Source organism: Corythoichthys intestinalis, chromosome 18 (genome assembly GCF_030265065.1).
Source record: "Corythoichthys intestinalis isolate RoL2023-P3 chromosome 18, ASM3026506v1, whole genome shotgun sequence".
Taxonomy (NCBI): domain Eukaryota; kingdom Metazoa; phylum Chordata; class Actinopteri; order Syngnathiformes; family Syngnathidae; genus Corythoichthys; species Corythoichthys intestinalis.
In genome coordinates this window covers 21,350,313-21,369,231 of record NC_080412.1, presented here as the reverse complement: position 1 = coordinate 21,369,231, position 18,919 = coordinate 21,350,313, and the positions used below count along the sequence as shown (strand labels likewise).

The 18,919-nt window shown below is 42.6% G+C and overlaps 1 protein-coding gene across 2 annotated transcripts in view; it reads right to left on the bottom strand.

Annotated features, from left to right (window-relative positions):
- LOC130906705 (protocadherin-16-like) overlaps positions 1-18,919 on the bottom strand; it is a 92,757-nt gene that overhangs the window by 65,269 nt on the left and 8,569 nt on the right. The window contains exons 1-3 of one of the 2 annotated variants that reach the window (XM_057821253.1): positions 10,134-10,406; positions 1,156-1,957; positions 899-1,096 (exon numbers count right to left, since the gene is read on the bottom strand). In XM_057821253.1, coding sequence (XP_057677236.1) covers positions 899-1,096; positions 1,156-1,944 — 987 coding nt within the window. In that variant the 5' untranslated portion in view covers positions 1,945-1,957; positions 10,134-10,406. Of the gene's footprint in view, positions 1-898; positions 1,097-1,155; positions 1,958-10,133; positions 10,407-18,919 lie in introns of those variants that run through there. The other variant, XM_057821254.1, reaches the window with a different exon arrangement.

Below are 18,919 nucleotides of genomic sequence, written 5' to 3'. Positions count from 1 at the left end.
CTTTCAGGTGTAAAATGCGCACCACACAAAACCGTGCCGGAGGCTGGGTCTGCAAAATTAGCCCTCTTAGCACGGACGAACTTTACTCATAGTCCAGCTCTTTTTCTCGCGTTCAGGAACTCATGGGTACTACATTGCAACAAATGGCTATTTGTACACCACATAGCATGACAGCTTTGAACCATTTTAGCGATTGTTTGATAAAACACGAACGCAACTGTCTTGTCGATAAACAGCGATGGCACCTGCCTCGATCTTTTGTTTCCTTGTTGTGACGTCTCCGCCCCATTCGGCTGTTTCCGGAATACTTTCGGAAATGTTCGTAATTTTCGATCCATTTTCGATAATTGCTCATGAATGTGATTTATTTTTTTTGTTAACTTTATTAATATTTGTTATCTTGCCACATAACGGTTCTATTGATATCTCACAGCCTCTTAGTATTATAATACCCTTTAAACTCAAAATCATGGGAGGAAAAATGTAATATGATACAACTGTGATCCATACTGTATGTCATCAGTTTTTATGCTTGTGGTGAAGCCACTGCACTCCTTTTATCATCTTTGTAGTCAACCGTGCTGACTACTGAGATACTAAAGAACGCTTGGAGGAAGTGCTGTGTGTGTAGAAGGGAAGGGAAAACCTTACACCCTGAGAACTGGGTGTACCAGCAGCTAAAGGTAGATTGGGCTATTAACTTGATAGTTGGCATGCTTGATTGCCCCATGAACATTTCTTTTTCCGGTAATTGGATTGTTTGACAGTTTTCCCGTTTATTTAACAATAGAATTCTGGCATCCAAAGCTGCTGGTATTTTACTGTTTTTTTTTTTTTTTTTTTTTAAACCATTTTTGGGTTATTTAACCCAGGTGGTGGATTATATCCTGCGTCTTACCTCCGGGTGACTGGCGTTGTCCCTGGCCTGGACCACCAACTCATGCACTCTCTTCAGCTCGTAGTCCAATGGTCTGTTCAGCGTGATGACGCCAGATTTCAGGTCCATGACAAAGTAGCGCTCAGGGTCGCTTTGCCGCCGATTGATCTCGTACAGGACCAGACCGTTGTCGCCCTCGTCCTGGTCAGTGGCAAAGACCTGCAAAAACCAACACGTTAGTAGATGATGGAATTCTGACATTAGAAATTATGTATCACCTGTAGGATGCTGCTTCCTTGGGGAAGACTCTCAGATATGACGGCGTGGTATCGACTCTGGTTGAAGACTGGTGTGTGGTCGTTGACGTCAGTCACAGCAACCTCCAGGGTCATGGAGCCTACCCTCCTGGGCGAACCCCCGTCAAAAGCCTCTATGACCAAGGTGTAACCGGAGCGTTTCTCCCGGTCCAGGAGTCCATTGACAACTAGGTCAAGATACAGCGCCTTGTTAGCGGCCCTCTTGGTCTCCAGACTGAACACCTGGCCAACGTTTCCCTCCCGGATGGAGTAGCCTTGTGTGGTGAACTGGTCTTTGTCTGCGTCAGCGGCCGGATCCAGGGAAAAGCGGGTCCCCGGGACGGTGTGCTCAGGGATCTTGAGAAGCACTTTGCTTTTAGGAAACTGGGGCGCATGGTCGTTGATGTCGTTAACGGTGACAGAAACTTGGATGGTGACACCAGTCACGGTGACGGCGATGAAGCTATAGCGGTCCCTCTGCTCCCGGTCAAGCCGACGCGCTGTAGTGATGATCCCGGTGGTCTCGTCGATATTTAGGTCCCCGCCAACACCTGTCCCTTCGTGGTCGGAGATGAAGTAAAGGCCGGCAGTCTCGCCGGGCGGCAAGCCAGCACCAATGTCCCCGACCACCGTGCCCGCAGGCTGCTCCTCGTCCAGCTGCAGCTCCAACGCCCCAAGGACGGAGGCGGGCAAGACCATGGCTAAGAAGATGAGACACTTAAAAGAGGGGCCACCGGGCCGCCGTGGCGACTCTTGGCTTCTCAAAGACATGGCTCAGCTACACCTGGACACACAAAGAAAAAAATCTAAGAGGAGCATTCTCAATTTGGAGGACATTTTGGCTTGATAATTCTGCTCCATATTCATCAAAGGCACCAGTTCATCGTTTGTCAAAAGGAGCCTCGCCATTGTCTTCCCACATCTTGAGCTAAATCGGACATAACGGAGCGTAGAATTGAAACAAGTGGAAAAAAATTGCCCTTAAACTTGACGATTTACGGAGTCGTAAATCGTCAGCTTTTGGCGGCCGATCAAAGCGGGACGGTGCTGAGCTGCCTCCATCCTCACGCTACAGCACTGCATAAATAAAAAGTCTCGACAGACGCATGCCGCAACGCTACGCGCCGTCACGGGTCGGCGCCAATCTGCGTGAAATCCTTCCAATCAAAACATCCCACCGTGAAGGCAACCCAAGCGGCAAGAACTCCTGTTTAGCGCAAAGGTGTCGGACGAGCGGCCAGCGTTCATCCGGGCGACCGCTCCCGTGGCGCCAGTAGAATTTGGGCACTGAACACCAGGAATGTTCGACACATCTGCCCGGGCTAGCAGGCTAACAGTCTAATGGCTAGGTTGAATGCTAGCATCGTGAGAAAGATTTGTAGAGACAACTAGTGAAAAGTGGAACATTGGAAAGACAAACTTATTTTTGGACAATTCTGCAAAATAGGTAAAAACCTCAAATTTGAGAATTATTGTGTCAGTATCCTTCAACATTGTACATGTTGGATGGAGAATACGCTCATCAAATGAAATGAGAGCAATTCATTTTTTTCCTTTCTTTCCTTGTTTCTCTCTTTTTCCTGTTCTTTCTTTTCCCTTTCTTTCTTTTTCTTTCTAAAGAAAGAAGAACATTTGACCCTAGAATTGCTCTGAACTGTATAAGGATTTGTTTCTACTTTTCCTTTTTTAAAAGTATGTGTTTTTTTTTTTAATTTTACAAGATACAGGTAAGGTTTCCACAGTGGTGGAATGTAACGAAGTACTTTGTTACTGTACTTAAGTATATTTTTGTGTATCTGTACTTCTACTTGAGTGCAAATTTGAAGTTTTTTTTACTTTTACTTCACTACATTTTTCAGCACGCATCTGTAGTTTTTACTTCACTACTTTTCAAATTGTCGCCTGCGTTACACATTACCTTTGTTTGTTAGTTTTTTTCTCATTGTAAATTGATGTTTTGTTTTCATGCCTCTGGTGCAATCGATAAGCCCCTTGCAACAATACCGTATTTGAGCACTAGAGGCAGCAACACGAGTACAAGCAAGATTAGGCAGGTTAAAAAGATATTGACCAATAAAAACCAACAGTGAGAGCAGCACGCCTTCAGATGGGTGGGTGCTGCACACCCTTGTATGGCACACTGTGGTGGTATGCACCTGATAGCTGCTTGCAATCCGCCGTTACGCTAAATTTTTTTAGCTTAAGCTTTTTTTTTTTTTACAGTCCAGTCAATTTTATTGCTTGATGTTTCCATTTTGCACAGTTTTAAATAAAATTGAGCAGTCAAGAAATGTCTGAAGTTCTGCTCTGAGATCGCCAATTTGGCCAAATTTCAAAATTGACCTACATGCATGTGTGGTACACCTTTGAAAAGCTTAAAATCTGTATTTTTTGGGGTGAGAAAAATTTTGAACAGGAGGGCATTTTTGACACCTTAAAAGTAGGTCAAATCAGGTGAGTGAAAAATAGACATTTTTGAGACCTTTGAAATTTTCTTTAAGTTTCTCATTTTTAAAAAGAATTTGGACACCTATTCTGGTACATAATAAATAATGAACACTTCAAGATGATCCCCCTTTGTCTACTCAAGTCTTTGATAATCAATATTACATCATTTTCAAATATGATTAAAGAATGTGAATACGCGATACTGAGAATAAAAGGCTCCATATGCATAAAGGGAACATATAAATGTGAGTACATAACACTATGTATTTATTTATTTAGCCTTGAAGCCTAGGACCTAGGCTTTATGATATAAGCATCTAATGAATCCAATACATCGATATCATCCCATAATAAGCAATCAAAATGGCAACAAGGGTTGAAAAAATAATGGACAGCACGCTAGTCAGTTAGTCTTCTGTGTCCATAATTCTCGCGCTAGCATTCGACTGCAATGTATGTCATTTTGTGGCTTTCCGGTAACTTGAGGTGAGAGCATGAGAGAGCAGAAATAAAGACACCATGATTTAACGAGATGTTATCGCGTACTTACCTTGTTTCGATCCAAACAACTCTGTGCAGCATGTATCATCGAGTGTCAAGACCCTGATGTGAATGGCCGCAGCCCGACTTTGTAGGGATTTTATGGGTGAAACACGGTAATAAGGGTTGTGATGCAGAAGTCACAGACAACAAGGAGTGGTCGAGATTTTCTTTTTCAAATATTTACCCTTTTCAAAGGTTTTTTTCTCCTTCCAATTTTTCTTGTTTGGATCGATTATTTATCATCTGAAATATCAGGGAAAATGCGACAGTAACAAAAACAATACAATTAAGCGATATTTATCAGGTAGATATCCGTGACCTATTCAGACACTATTTTGTTCATTGTGATGTAATTTGTTTAAAAGTTTAAAACATGCGAGTGAATATTTTTTTTAAGGTTTTTTTTTTTTTGTAAACTAAATATTAGACGTCAATTAATGATTCTAAGCTAAAAACGATTCCTCCTTTTTATGGCTGGGTTGAAACAAAAGCGGTTGCGCAGTGTCTGTAAACGGGGGTCTCCAGGGTAAAACGGACAAATTAAAAATAGTCCGGGGGCATAATGCGGCAAGAAACTGCAATGGCAGCATATAGACATATTGTTTTATCAAACACAGCAGTCCTTTTGGCGAAAATGCAGCAGCTTATTTTAGAGCGGGGTGCAAGATGAGAAACTGCTTTTTCAGCCTTGTCTGTGTTTTCTTCATATATATATATACATATACGTATATACATATACATATATACATACATATATATATATATATATATATATATTAGGGCTGTCAAAATTATCACGTTGACGGGCGGTAATTATTTTTTTTAATTAATCACGTTAAAATATTTGACGCAATTAACGCACATGCCCCGCTCAGACTAAAATGACAGCAGTGTAATGTCCGCTTGTTACTTGTTGCTTGGTTTTTGTTGTTTGGCGCCCTCTGCTGGCGCTTAGGTCCAAATGATTTTAGGGATTGGGTTTGGGGAGTGAGCATGGTGTAATGACATCGACAATGGCGAGCTACTAGTTTATTTTTTGATTGAAAATTTTACAAATTTAAATAAAACGAAAACATTAAGAGGGGTTTTAATATAAAATTTATCTTTTAAGAACTACAAGTTTTTCTATCTTTTCGTGGATCGCTTTAAGAGAACATTAATAATGTTAATGCCATCTTGTTGATTTATTGTTATAATAAACAAATACAGTACTTATGTACCGTATGTTGAATGTATATATCCGTCTTGTGTCTTATCTTTTCATTCCAACAATAATTTAGAGAAAAAAATGGCATATTTTATAGATGGTTTGAATTGCGATTAATTACGATTAATTAATTTTTAAGCTGTAATTAACTCGATTAAAAATTTTAATCGTTTGATAGCCCTAATATATATATATCACATTTTTGCATCGGCAGAAAATACTTTTGCTTTTCACTTGTAAAGTAATATTTAAAACAAGTACTTTTGCACTTGAGTATTTTTTTCTCAGATACTTGTACTTTTACTTAAGTAAAATTTCCCCCTGTATCTGTACTTTTACATGAGTAAAAAAACTAAAGTGAGTATCTCCATCACTGGCTTTCCATAGTTGCTTTTGTTGTACATTTACATTACATACATGCAAAGAGAAAGCCTGATCTGATCGGCGATCCCTCCGACCGTGACTGCATGCGGCAGTTTTACGAGCCCCCCAAGGAGCCCCCATTAATAACCCGTGTATGGCTCCCCCGGGGACGATGGAGGCGGCCAACATCGGCCCCTCCGTTCCGCTCGCTGACCTCCACATCTGGAAGGGACGGGACACTACTGCAATTTTTGTTTTTGACGAGTGGGGCTTGAAAGTGAGGGTCAACGCGAGAGCAAGCAGCGACGTGACGCGATGCTTTGGGACCGACGCATGCACGCTTAAACACGGCAAGCCTATGAATATTGTGAACCGTCATTCTGGCCATGAGTGGCCGGCGCGTACGCACGCTGAGCTGAGCCAGTTCATTAGAGGACTGGTGATGGAAAGCTGAGCCTTCATAAAAAACGCATGAGGAGACACTGGAGCCCACAACGCTCAGCAAGAACGCCTTTTGCTTTTCTTTGGGGACCAATTCATATATACTGTATAGTTTATGTGTCAGATTTACAAACTATTTAAATGAACATGCATTTTGAAAATGTCAAAAAAAAAAAAATGTGAATAAGCAAAAAATATATATAAAAAATATGTCAATATGCTGACAGTTTCTTCTTTTTTTTTTTGTTGCCGTTCAGGGGAAATTTCTCCACCAAAATAAAACGATGCAGTGACAAAGAAGACTCCCATCTTACCGTTGGCGACCGTAACGACCATGCACGCAGCAGCCGCCGCCATGGCAACGACGCATCTCTTAGGGGGGATGCTATAATGAAATGCGCCACCCAGGGGAATTCTTATCAATAGTGACTCGTCGATAACTCGGCCGAATTCAACTAGCGCAAAAATTGTCGCAGAAAGATTTATCTGGAAATGCACGATTGAAAAATTTGGACTGAAAGCTTTGACATTCTGGCTTGAGCCATCAGCTCCATCGTCACATCATTCAAAACAGACACGATTCTTGCTTTGAACGATTGAAACGACTGCCGAAAGAGTCAGCTCGATTAGGTCACAGAGAATTATGAGGAATAAAACTCGCTTGTTTTTGTCCACATACTTAAAAGGGGGAGACAAGAGACAGATGAGGCAATGCACAAACACAGCGGTGTTGACTTAGTTGATAAGCGTCTCCAACTGCCTCTTGAAACCAATGGAGTACATGATTAAAAAGCCATAATGTTGTCTTGAAGCAATGAGTTCAGCAGGTGGCGCCAGAAAAATATCTCAAATTTGAGTTCGGAATGAACTTTTCGACTCAGCCTATAAGATTTCATATGGAACGATTAGGCCGCGCCCCTTAAAGAAACGCGTCCAACATGTGAATCCATTGATTTGGTTTTACGAGCTTATTGTCTTGTATTAAACTAGTAAGTGAATGTTCCACGATATGTCTGAAAACTTTTTCATCTCCAATAATTTTTGTCCATAGACCTGTCATTTCCTGTTTTTGATCTGATTCTTTTGTCCGCATACATTCTTCACTTCCTGTTCATTTCCTGTTGGACAGTCTGCAAGTGTCCGAATACATTTGTCCCACCTGGGCACTTGGTCATTATAAAATATGATTTTTGTTTTAATGCACCAAACTAAGGTTTGGCCCTGGAACTGCCCCCAACATTAGCAGGATGAGTAATGTAATGCCATTCATCCATGCATCAATCCATCATCCATCGCAGTGTTTTTCAACCTGTGTGCCGCAGCACACTAGTGTGCCGTGAGAGATTGTCAGATGTGCCGCGAGAAATTATGCAATATCGCTTTGTTTTTTTTCTTGTACGTCGCCAGGCGGAGTTGCAGTAGGAAGGAAGGAGTAGGTAGAAGGTGTGCAGATAAGCGAGGCATTGCTCTTGTCGTGTTCAAGAACTGCTCGGATTTCGAGCCATCAGCCACCTTGCTGTCCGCGACAATGTGGACAATACTGTACATCATTAGATTAGACTCGTCAAGTGTGGATATACACGAAAGTGTCCTATTTTATCCATATGTGACGACCGTCAATCCTCCCCCTGTGTTTTATTCCAACACATTGTCGAGCACAGCATCGTAGCTGATGGCTAGAAATCCGAGCAGTTCTTGAACGCGACACGAGCAGCTATCCGACAGCGCCCGTCGCTTCAAAAACAGTCTATGGACTATTTTGTTCACCTTCGTGAAAACACAGAGAAACAGGCAACTTTATTGAGAAAAACCACAAAGGTAAATGAGAAAGCGTTTCAAGCCAGTTACCGTGTTGCTGAACTTTTTGCTAAATCCAAAACGTCCCACACTGTGGCAGAGACATTAATACTACCTGCCTGAAAAGCCATTTTCAGCAAGATGCTCAGCCCTGATGTGGTTAAAGATGTCCCGATCGATCAGCATCCCAATCGATCGGGTCCGATCACGTCATTTTCAAAGTATCGGAATCGGCAAAAAAATATTGGCCATGCCTTTTTTTAATATATATATATTTTTTAATTAAATCGTTTTCTAATTGTATTTAACGTTACAGACATAATATGTTACACTCATCCAGAGTCTTTAGTTTAGGCTTAAGGTAGGGTAATCAAATTTATCCTGATAACGGCGGTAATTAATTTTTTAAAAAATGTATCACGTTAAAATATTTAACGCAATTAATGCATGCACTGCACGACCCACTCACGCATTGTCGCGCTCAATCTGTAATGGTGCCGTTTTACCTATATAGAGAGATAAAAGGCAGCGTAAAATGAGTACAGTGAATTTTGGCAGCCGTTGGAGCTTTTTTTTAATTGGCTGAAGCCTTACAATCCCTCTCCCTACGATTAGAAATATCATGGGAAGCAATGTGGGGAAGCAAGGTAGCAAATGATCTTTTTCTTAACACCTTATATTATTTCCCAACGCAGAGAAGATATATCAATTGGTAGCACTACGCAGTCATGGTTCCCCTTCCCATCATGCATTTGGGCATGGCTACAGTATCATTTACTGAAAGCTCAACAAATACACTAGATGGCAATATTTAGTCACAATATACAAAGTCACAAGTCTTTCCATCCGTGGATCCCTCTCACAGAAAGAATGTTAATAATGTAAATGCCATCTTGAGGATTTATTGTCATAATAAACAAATACAGTACTTATGTACTGTATGTTGAATGTATATATATACGTCCGAGTTTTATTAATTTTTTTCTTAATGCATTGCCAAAATGTATATGATCGGGAAAAATTATCGGGAATGATTGGAATTGAATCGGGAGGAAGAAAAAGCAATCGGATCGGGGATCGGGAAATATCAGGATCGGCAGATACTCAAACTAAAACGATCGGCTCGGGAGCAAAAAAACATGATCGGAACAACCCTAGTTAAAGTCCCCCATCTGATAAATCTGAGAATTTTTCAGCCTAACTGCAATAAAAAAAAAAAAAAACAAGAGACTGAGGGCTGTTGAAGAAGAGCTTCGTGTGTGTCTTTCTTCAGTTCCTGCCAGGATATCGCCTTTGTGTTCATCTCAACAGGCTCAAGTTTCACACTGAGTAAGTACAAATATTGATTTTTTTTTTTTAATTAAATATACTGGACAGAAAGTAATTTTGGACAATTTTTGATTCGTGGTGTGCAGGGAAGTCCAGACTTCCCTCTCCCAACCACTTCAACCAGCTCCTCCAGCGGGATCCCAAGGTGTTCCCAGGCCAGCCTAGAGACTCTCCAGCATGTTCTGGGTTGTCGGCTACAGAAGCTAATGTATATACACCCCAAAATTAAAAGGAAGTGACATAAAATCAACAGAAAGTGACCCGTATATGACCGGAAATTAACAGTGACCAAAAATCAACAGAAAGTGACCCATAAATGTCCCTGAATCAGAGGTGACACAAAACCCAGCCCCAAAATTGACAGGAAATAATCTGTAAATGCTCCAAAGTCAACAGGAAGGGACAAGTAGATCCCCTAAAATGAACAGGAAGTGACCTGTTTCCAAAATTAACAGGAAGTGACCCAGAAGCACCAGAAAGAGCAAAGCATTCTCTCTCTCTTTTTTTTTTTTAAATAGCATTTTAGTGCCCCCCCATCTATAAATATATTTATTTATATACAGTATTCAAATACACCGAAAGAGTATCTAAGGTTTGGTCTGATGCCCTGATGTTCCCCAATTACGACAATGAAGGAATATTCCAAGCACCAAAACGGAACTGACCCAATGGCGAGGACCGAGGTGTGCGTTATAGCAGGCTTTAGCTTGGCATGAGCCCCAATTAGAGGCACATCCACGCAAGGTGTGCACTGCGCTAAAGAGGCGTGCTGTTCATTCATATGTCGCACGTGCGCGCGCATGCACAATAATCACAAAACGCAGACACTTACATTCATTGGAGGTTCGTGCACGCGCGCGCCTCCGGGTATATCCAGCTGATTGCTATGCAAAAAAGGGGGGTTCACCGCATCCACAAAGGGGGAAAATAGGCCAATTCCATAAGAAGGACTCCTGCCTGCGTGCGCGCGTGTGACGGCGTCAGGTGAGCGAGCACGCACGTTGTCGTCTTCTTGGATATCTTGAAATCGCGCGACCGGCATCCAACAGGAGTGGATGAAGTCTCGCCGGATGAGCGACTGTGGACTGACTGGCTGGCTGCTGCCGGAGCCCCCTCCCGTTCCCACTCCCACCCCAGCGGCAGCGGCGGGCCCACGCCCCTCCTCTCCGCATGTGGGTAGCCGGCACAAAAGTGGGGGGACGCGCTGGAAGAAAGGAAGAAAAGGAGGGACTCTGGTGCCCCCCAGCTCCTTGCGGTGGAAGTCAACGGTACAAAAGGAACCCTCATCACAATCAATAACCATTTAAAGCATATGCAACCCCATCTTTCAGCCTAACTCGTTGGCTGCCTTTGACGGCGAAAGACGTTCGATCCATTTGAAGTGGGAGGACTGGCAGCGAATGAATGAATTAATGAACAAACGTAAAATGTTCTTTATAAAGCCGTTTTCCCCCTTTTGTTTTCTTGAATATAAATAAATTAAAAAAGAATCTTTTCTCGTATTTACTGTTTGACTGTATGTATTACCCTAACACCCAATATAAAATAAATAAGATTTATATCACAGTTGGAGCAGCAATGTGGAGAAGACAGAAGTGATCATTTTCGGGCCAAAAAAGGAAAGGTCAAAGATATGCAGGCACCTTAGCACAATGTCACTTACAGCTACAAATAAAGTGAGACCTAAAATTTGATAGCCATCTAAAGTTGGTCACTAAATCTGCTTATTACCACCTAAAAAAATATAGCCAGAATTAAGGGGCTTGTGACTCAACAAGACATGTAAAAACATATGCATGCATTCATTTTCATCAGATTGGACTATTGCAGCGGTATATTTACAGGTCTTGATAAAAAATCAGTCAGGAAGCTGCAGCTAGTACAGAATGCTGCAGCCAGAGTCCTCACAAATACAAGGAAAATGGACCACATTACACCGGTTTTGAAATCGTTACACTGCCTTCCAGTGAGTCAAAGGATAGACTATGAAATACTACTGCTCGTCTACAAAACACTTAATGGCCTTGGACCAAAATATAGGCTTGATTTGTTAGATTCCTATGAAACATCTAGACCCCTAAGGTCATCTGGAAGCGATCTCCTGTATGTTCCAAGAATAAGAACCAAGCAGGGTGAGGCAGCATTTATGTATTATGCTCCTCACCTCTGGAACAGGTTACCTGAAGGTCTGAAGTATGCTCAAACTGTTAGCTCCTTTAAATCAGGGCTAAAAACGCTCTTGTTTAGCACAGCATATCCATAACTTTCTATATATTTCAATCTATTTGCTTTCTCTTCCTCTTGTGCTTTATCTTCATTGCTGATTTCAATTATTATTATTAGTAGTAGTATTTTTTATTTTTATTTTTTCTTATTCTATTCGTGATTAAATGCGATTTTTATGTATAACTTTATTTCCTGTTTCGATTGTCTTTGTTTTTACGTTCTTCTGATTTAATGTGATTTTTATGATCTTCATGTGACGTAAAGCACTTTGAATTGCCTTGTGTTAAATTGTGCTGTATAAATAAATTCGCCTTGCCTTGCCACAGTTAAAGAAAAGCAAGCAGAATATATTTGATATTATGAACAGATGGACTTGAAATGATTAGAATTTGCAGCGCCAAGACAACGGGCAGATAAGAGCAGAACAGATACAGGATGCCTTCTGACCACGGAAGCCCGACGCGTGTCATGCAGCTGACAGAGCAAAATTAACGCTGACAAGCAGGTAATGGGCAAGACATCGCCAAGCCCATGTCTGTACCACCAAATCCCGTAATCAACTCTTCTGGGCAGTCCAGAACAAATGGCGGAACATCTTGTCTTGCCACATGGAACATCTGATATGGACAAACCAGCGACCGAGAAGTGAACACTCAGTACTTACGTTGCACTGAGGATGGAAAATTCCTTAACTCTCATTGTTCTGACAACAGTAAAGCCCAAGTCTGTCCAACAGACAATAATCCTAAACAACGCCCAAATATACCTTTCTTCCACACCACAGCCAGCCTCACCAGAGCCTTTTAAAGACTGGATGTTTAAGTAATCGTCATTTTTCATGGAAATCTTTTGTTGACTGATATGGTGACCCTGGATCCAGTTTGCCTCCTCGTCTGGGTCTCTATATTGCTGTATGATTGTGGCCAACTTGGAATAAATTGTCAACCTGTGTTTCGAAGCCTTTTTCCAGATTTTAAAATGGAGTCAGTACGAGGTGTTAAGATTAAGGTGAACGTGCGGAGTTTGGACCCTTGGCCGGGTCGTCGGAGTTCCGCCGGCCGGGTCATTGGAATTTCGCTAGTGCAGTTCCGCCGGTTCAGCTGGCGTGATTCCCGCAATCTGGCTAAAAGGTCAGATTCCTTAGCGGGTTACGAACGAGTTCCGTTCCTAGGCTGGTGCTGTAATCCCAATTTCCACGAAAGTTGGAATTAACCCTTGAAGTTCTTCTAAATACAAAATAACTGTCCAAAAACATGTATTATACGTCATAGTAATGAGATCAATTAAAAAATAAGATACTGTGAGGTAAATTGTGTTAAATGCCGTTATATTGAATGAATATTTGAGCTAGAAAAAAAAAAAAAATATTCAGGCTTTACTCGTGAGTGAGTCGCTTTCCTTAGAGAAAACAGAGCTGTGGAAAGAGGGAGGCGAGAGAGGTGGGGTATCATGGCCGCTCAGGTCGCCTCTCTTAACGCGAGCCCATCTGAACTAAAAAAAAAAAAAAAAAATGATCGGGACTCGCAAGAGGAGTTGGCGCCGGAGGAGAAGCAGGAGCGGCAGCAAGAGAACAAGGAAGTGGGAAGTCTGAAAAAGGTGAATTGTCGGCGGCCAGGGAAGAACCAGAGGTTGGGGCAGGCGTCATGACTCTCCCAAGCCAAAAAGGGTGCTTCTCGGGCGGACACGTGAGAACTGGAGATGACAACGGGTGGCGGCTTGAGCCCAGTCCGAAAAAGGCGCTTTGCCGGTGGTCATAGGAGATCGGTGTTCTTCAATTCCTTGCTACGCAGCGAGATGTCCTACACAATGTTCAGTGCTCTTGCTCAAGCATCCACACGCAGGGCCAGCCTATACTCAGACTATGCAGCTGCTTAGGGCCCCTGACCACTAGGGGGCCCCCAATCTGGCAATTGTTTAATTTATATTCTATTTTGTTTACTACAGTTTGCTTTATTTGACTTTTGTCAGTTTTGATACTTGATTACAAGCTTAAAAAATAAGAGTTTTTCTTTAATTTTGTTCTTTTCCTCTTTTAGAAAAAGGTTTGGCGCTATCTACTGTAAGTACTGACAATTATTTGGGGTGAGAAGTTTGAAGAATGCAGTGCAACAAAATCTGATAAATATACAAAATATGGACGCATGGGTTGGATTGCATGTATGGGTTTCACAGTACACTGTGATGTAATGGTGGGCCAAAAATATGGGCCCCTTGGCATTATTTTGCTTAGGGCCCCCAAATGGCCTGGGCCAGCCCTGTCCACACGTATGCGCACATCGCATAAAAGCGGCGAGTACTCCCTATTTATTTATTTATTTTTTACTTTTTTTATTATGTTTTCATTGCCTCAAAAATACTTTTTGCATGTATTTCCCTCTCGTACTTTTAACCATTGTTTTCTTGTGGTAGCAATAAAGCAGTGTTGATCTGTTGACCACATTAGTCATGTAGTGCATTTAAACCTAGTCCTTATTTGATACAACTACATTTAAGTATTAAGGCATTTTTGTACGTTCTAACTGTATGCATCTAGACAAAACAATTTGAAAGCGCACGGTAGTACTTTGGGTGTCAAATTCGCCTCATGTACGGCATTTTGGGAGAACGCCGGAGGTTGGGGCGGGCGTCATGATGCTCCCAAGCTGAGAACCGGAGATGACAGTGGGTGGGACCTGACGCCGTCAGGAACTGCAGGACAGCGGCGACGCTTCTGGGGTAGGAGGCATGGCAAGAACTCGGTCCTGTTTACTAGCACTGTTTAAAAAAAAAAAAAAAAACAGGACGAGACAGAATGGCGGACAAGACTTCGGGGTCGTAAAGTCGCAATCGTGGAAGTCGTTTACGTCATAACCTGGGGACTACCTGTACTGTTTTTCCCCATTATCATAAAAAAAATGTACATAAGTAAAATAAATAAAAATGTAAAAATAGAGAATGTGTAAGATTTCTGTTTCGAATATAGTACAGTGGTACCTCTACTTACGAAATTAAATGGTTCTGGAAGTAGTTTGATAAACTGAAAATTCCGTAAGTATAGAGGCATTTTCCATGTAATGGAAATGTAATAGAATGCCCTAATATGTTCCAAATCACCGAAATTCAGACATCTTTTATAATGCATAAAAATGCATGAAAACATGTTACAAATACATTATACAATTAGATTATTGCACAATAAACATAAAATTTGAGTAGTGCATAATGTAAAAATAACAAGAATAAAGAATAATAGTTAATACACTCATGTAAAGCTGTCGGAACACAAGGGCTGATTGAAGATGATGAAGAGGTCCTTCTTAGCCAGTTGGATGACAAGAATTCTAGGCAATAGCCAATGGCAGAGCATCTATGTGTATGTTACGTCCAGTAAACTCCAGGAGCTGAGAGTACCAACCATACCGTATTTTTGCCTTTCGTATGCTGAAACTTCTAATCTAACAAGAGCCAATATTTTCCAGTTGAGGCGTGTCTTAACCTGAAACTTCTGTATGTAGAGATGTTCATAAGTTGAGGTACCACTGTATTTTAGACTAAATTTAATGAGTCTATTTGCTTTTCTTACCGCTAGTGTAGTTTTTCTGTGTGCACTTTCTCCTACTTTTCTTGTGTGTTTGCCATTTTCCCCAAATGTTTTTCTCATCCCATGTAATATTTGCGACATTTTTCAAGTGTTATGAGATCTCATTTCATTTATCATTTCAGAATTTTGGACCCAATATTTTTTTTCTATCAAAATAGTTGTGGATCCTATGCAACCCAAAATTTTTTAGCAGCATTCCACAGCTATGAGAATAAACAATAAACAAACAAGCAAAGCCAACTTTTCTTCCATGCAGTGTGTGTCCTTGACACAAATGTTTCGCACGTGGACATTTGCCACCACCTCGCAATTATCATACACGACGCTAAGCGGCAGCAGATGGCGAAGGCCCGGCATGTTGCTCAGCGGCGGCGGCTGATCCCCCACGATGACACATCGTAAAATAAAAAAAATAAAGAAATAAACTCCCGACACGCGTATCATCTCTGGGAGTGTGCGGTTTTTTTCCCACCCAATTCCTGGATGCATCTTTTCCCATCTCCATCCGTCAAAGGAAAAACTGGTTAGAGCAGCAATTTGTGAGCTGCAAAGATGGAAAAAAAAAAACCAATTGGAATCTTTGTGAAGATCCAACGCTAGCGTGAAATATCTTGGACATGTCCTTGATTATCTGGTCACACGCACGACGCTGACTGCTGCATTTTTGGAAAGCGTGACAGACTGTAAAAGCGCAGAAAATATGTTGACCCGCAAGGTCGGAGTAAACAAGCAAAATGTCGTGGGCTTTTTAGCAAGTCATTAAATGATTGGATTGGATGTCTCTCGCCGTCAATGGTAGTCGCTGGGTCACTTTGTCTTGGATTCACTGTTCAAATGTGCTCATTGAGGAGTTTGTTTTAGGACGTTAACAATTAGCATATAATACTGGCTTTAAAGCAAAATGGCCGACTTCCTGTGCGTTCTGGGGCATGGCTTCTCGAGAATTTTTTGTGGCTCTACCCATGCTCGACACACCCATAAATTTTCACATTGCTAGGTAAAAGTGGCTCCATGAGCTGCATTTTCCAAACATCTGACTGCCCCAATGACGCGTCCTGAATGGCCTTCTTTCCTTCTTCCTTCCCCGTTTTGAGAGATGACACTGCGGCCTTGGCTGCGGCACACCTTTCCGGAGCGCCGCAGAGGCAGGAAGGAATGGTCGCGCAATCCAAGCTTCCTTTCCCAGGGAGTAAACAGCACAATTCATTCACCAGGATAAAAGGTACGCCGTACAGGTCCATTCTTCTCTATACTGTATGTGTCCTGTGATTGACTGGTTGAGCCAAACTCATATTTTGTCCAACATTCTGTAGCATTTAGCTGCTAAGCTTGTGCCCTTTTACAGACGTGTCGAAAAATAACACTAACAGGTAGTGAGTTGAGTCCGACAATTTCCTGTATAGGCCAATCTGACGGCCATTTTGTTTGCTCTCTGCCACTGAAGCTGACGCGCCTGTGTGTGTGTGTGTCCAGCCCCCCCACCTGCTTCCTGCCCGCCAGCAAGGCATCGTGGGAAAGTGGCACCTCGGCTCAGGTCTGCACATTTAGAAGCCAGATGTGATTTTGTGACATTAATGACATGACCACATTGCTGCCAGTCCACATTTAGAAGTAATGACAGATTCATGAGTGCTCGCTAGCTAGCGTGTGTTTAGAAGCCTGCTACTTTACTTATAGAGTACTTAATCACACCTAATTGCAGTACCTTCTACACACAAATACACACACTGAAATGTGCGCACTCTCACACACTAACTTACATAAACATTACGCATACAAACAGATGGAGATATCCTATTTTGGGTTTTTAGTTTGGGCTTTGGACCTGTTTCTTTGTTGGGACTTCCAGTTAATGGTTTGGATTTCCAATTTCCAGGTTTGGTCTTCCTTTGTATGGTTTGTGCTTCCATTATTTTGGTTTGAACTACCAGTTTTATGGTTTCTGACTTCTGGTTTCATGGTTTGGATGTCATTTTTTCCGGGTTGGTCTTCCTGTTTTTTAGTTTGCTCCCCTTTCTGTTAGTTTGAGCTTCCTGCTTGCAGTTCAGGGATCTGGGGATCTACTAGTAGTTTCTTGGTTGGGGCTTCCTTTTTCATCGTTTAGTCTTCCTGTTTCTTGGATTGGGCTTCCTGTTTTCCAATTTTGACTTCCAAGAGCAGGCGAATTACACCGTATGCACACAATAGAATAGAAAGAACAAAAATAAAATAAGGTTAGCAAAAATAAAAAATAAAAAAAACACACACACACAAGTTATAGTGCACCCAGATTGGGAATAACATAATAATAAGTTTCTGCGTCTGTGTCCGCGTCAATGGCCGGGACTTTGACTGGTTTCCTATCTCCAGCGGTGTCCGCCAAGGCTACGTAGCTGCTCCAGACCTGTTTAATTGTGAAATCGACCACCTGATGTGCAGGGTCTGTGAGCCAGAACCCGGAGTGTCCCATGGCAACTACCAATTGACCGACCTGGAGCACGCTGACGACACCATCTTGCTCAGCACCTCCTACAACCAGCTGAGGGACGCTCCGAGTATATACAGCGAAGAGGCAGAAAAGCTTGGTCTCCACGTAAGCTGGACCAAGACCAAATTCATGCATGTTGGCGAGGGACCTGATCCACCCCCATCCTGGTTGGTGATGACACCGTAGAGCCTGTGAAGAGCTTCGTTTATCTGGGGTCCACGGTGACCGATAACGGGGATCTTAAATAAGAGGTTCTCCGCCCTCTCTCTGGAAACCACTATGGCGGCAACAACCCATCTCACGGAAGACGAAGCTCCGGATTTACAACACCGTCGTACTCTCTATTCTCCTCTATGGCGCCGAAACATGGCCCTTAAACAAGGCAATGGCCGCAAGAATAGATGGCTTTGACAGCAGGGCTTTCAGAACCATTGAGAACATCAGGTAGCCCCAGAAAATCTCCAACGAAACCCTGTGAGCCCGGACAAATCAGCCCAGAGCCTCCCACCTGCCTGCACAGCGCCGCATCCGCTGGCTTGGCCATGTTCTCCGTCTTCCTTCTGACCACTCGACAAGAGCCATCTTGTAGTTTGAGCCAAAGGCTGCAAGCTGGAGACGACCACGAGGAAAGCCTCGCACTCGATGGCTTGACACTATCACGGACGACTTCCAACAACACGGAGTTATCTTGAAGGATGCAAATCTGCTGGCACATGACCGCCAGTACTGGGGGGGCCTAGCTCACCTGGTCAGCTCTACGCAATGGGACGGGTAACCAGCTCCAACGCAAGAGCCGTGACGATGATGATGATGAGACAAGTTTCCGAGGTACTTCGGCTTTACTTCCTTATGTCTGCCTACCACTTCCTTACCATTGATTTCAATGGCGCTGGAGTGGCATCACTCACTAAAAACCCTGAAAAAACAAGATCTGGAAATACCTGCATCCTTCTGCCATCTCGACATGGTAAGACAAAATAAAGTGGCCGAAGGTGACCACAAGTAAAATATTATCGTATTTTATTGACTCTACGGCAGTGGATGGAAACACCATCAGGAAGCTCCGAGGCATTCCAGTACCTCCGCAGCCACAAAGTTGGCTGTGTCCTCATACATGAACACGGGAATTTTGTCTTCATGAAGAACCAAGCCAGTGCCTCAATGCTCCGTACCAAAAACCATGGCTGCTGGTAACACCAGAGGGAGACGTCCAAACTGCAGGCTGTCCTGGGCGTTCGTATAGTCATGCTGCCGCTGCCTCAAGGAAGGTATGTGCTCCAAAAATACGAAACCTGAAATCTGGCGCATGAAACGATTTGTTGCCTTTGCTATTGATACTACGATG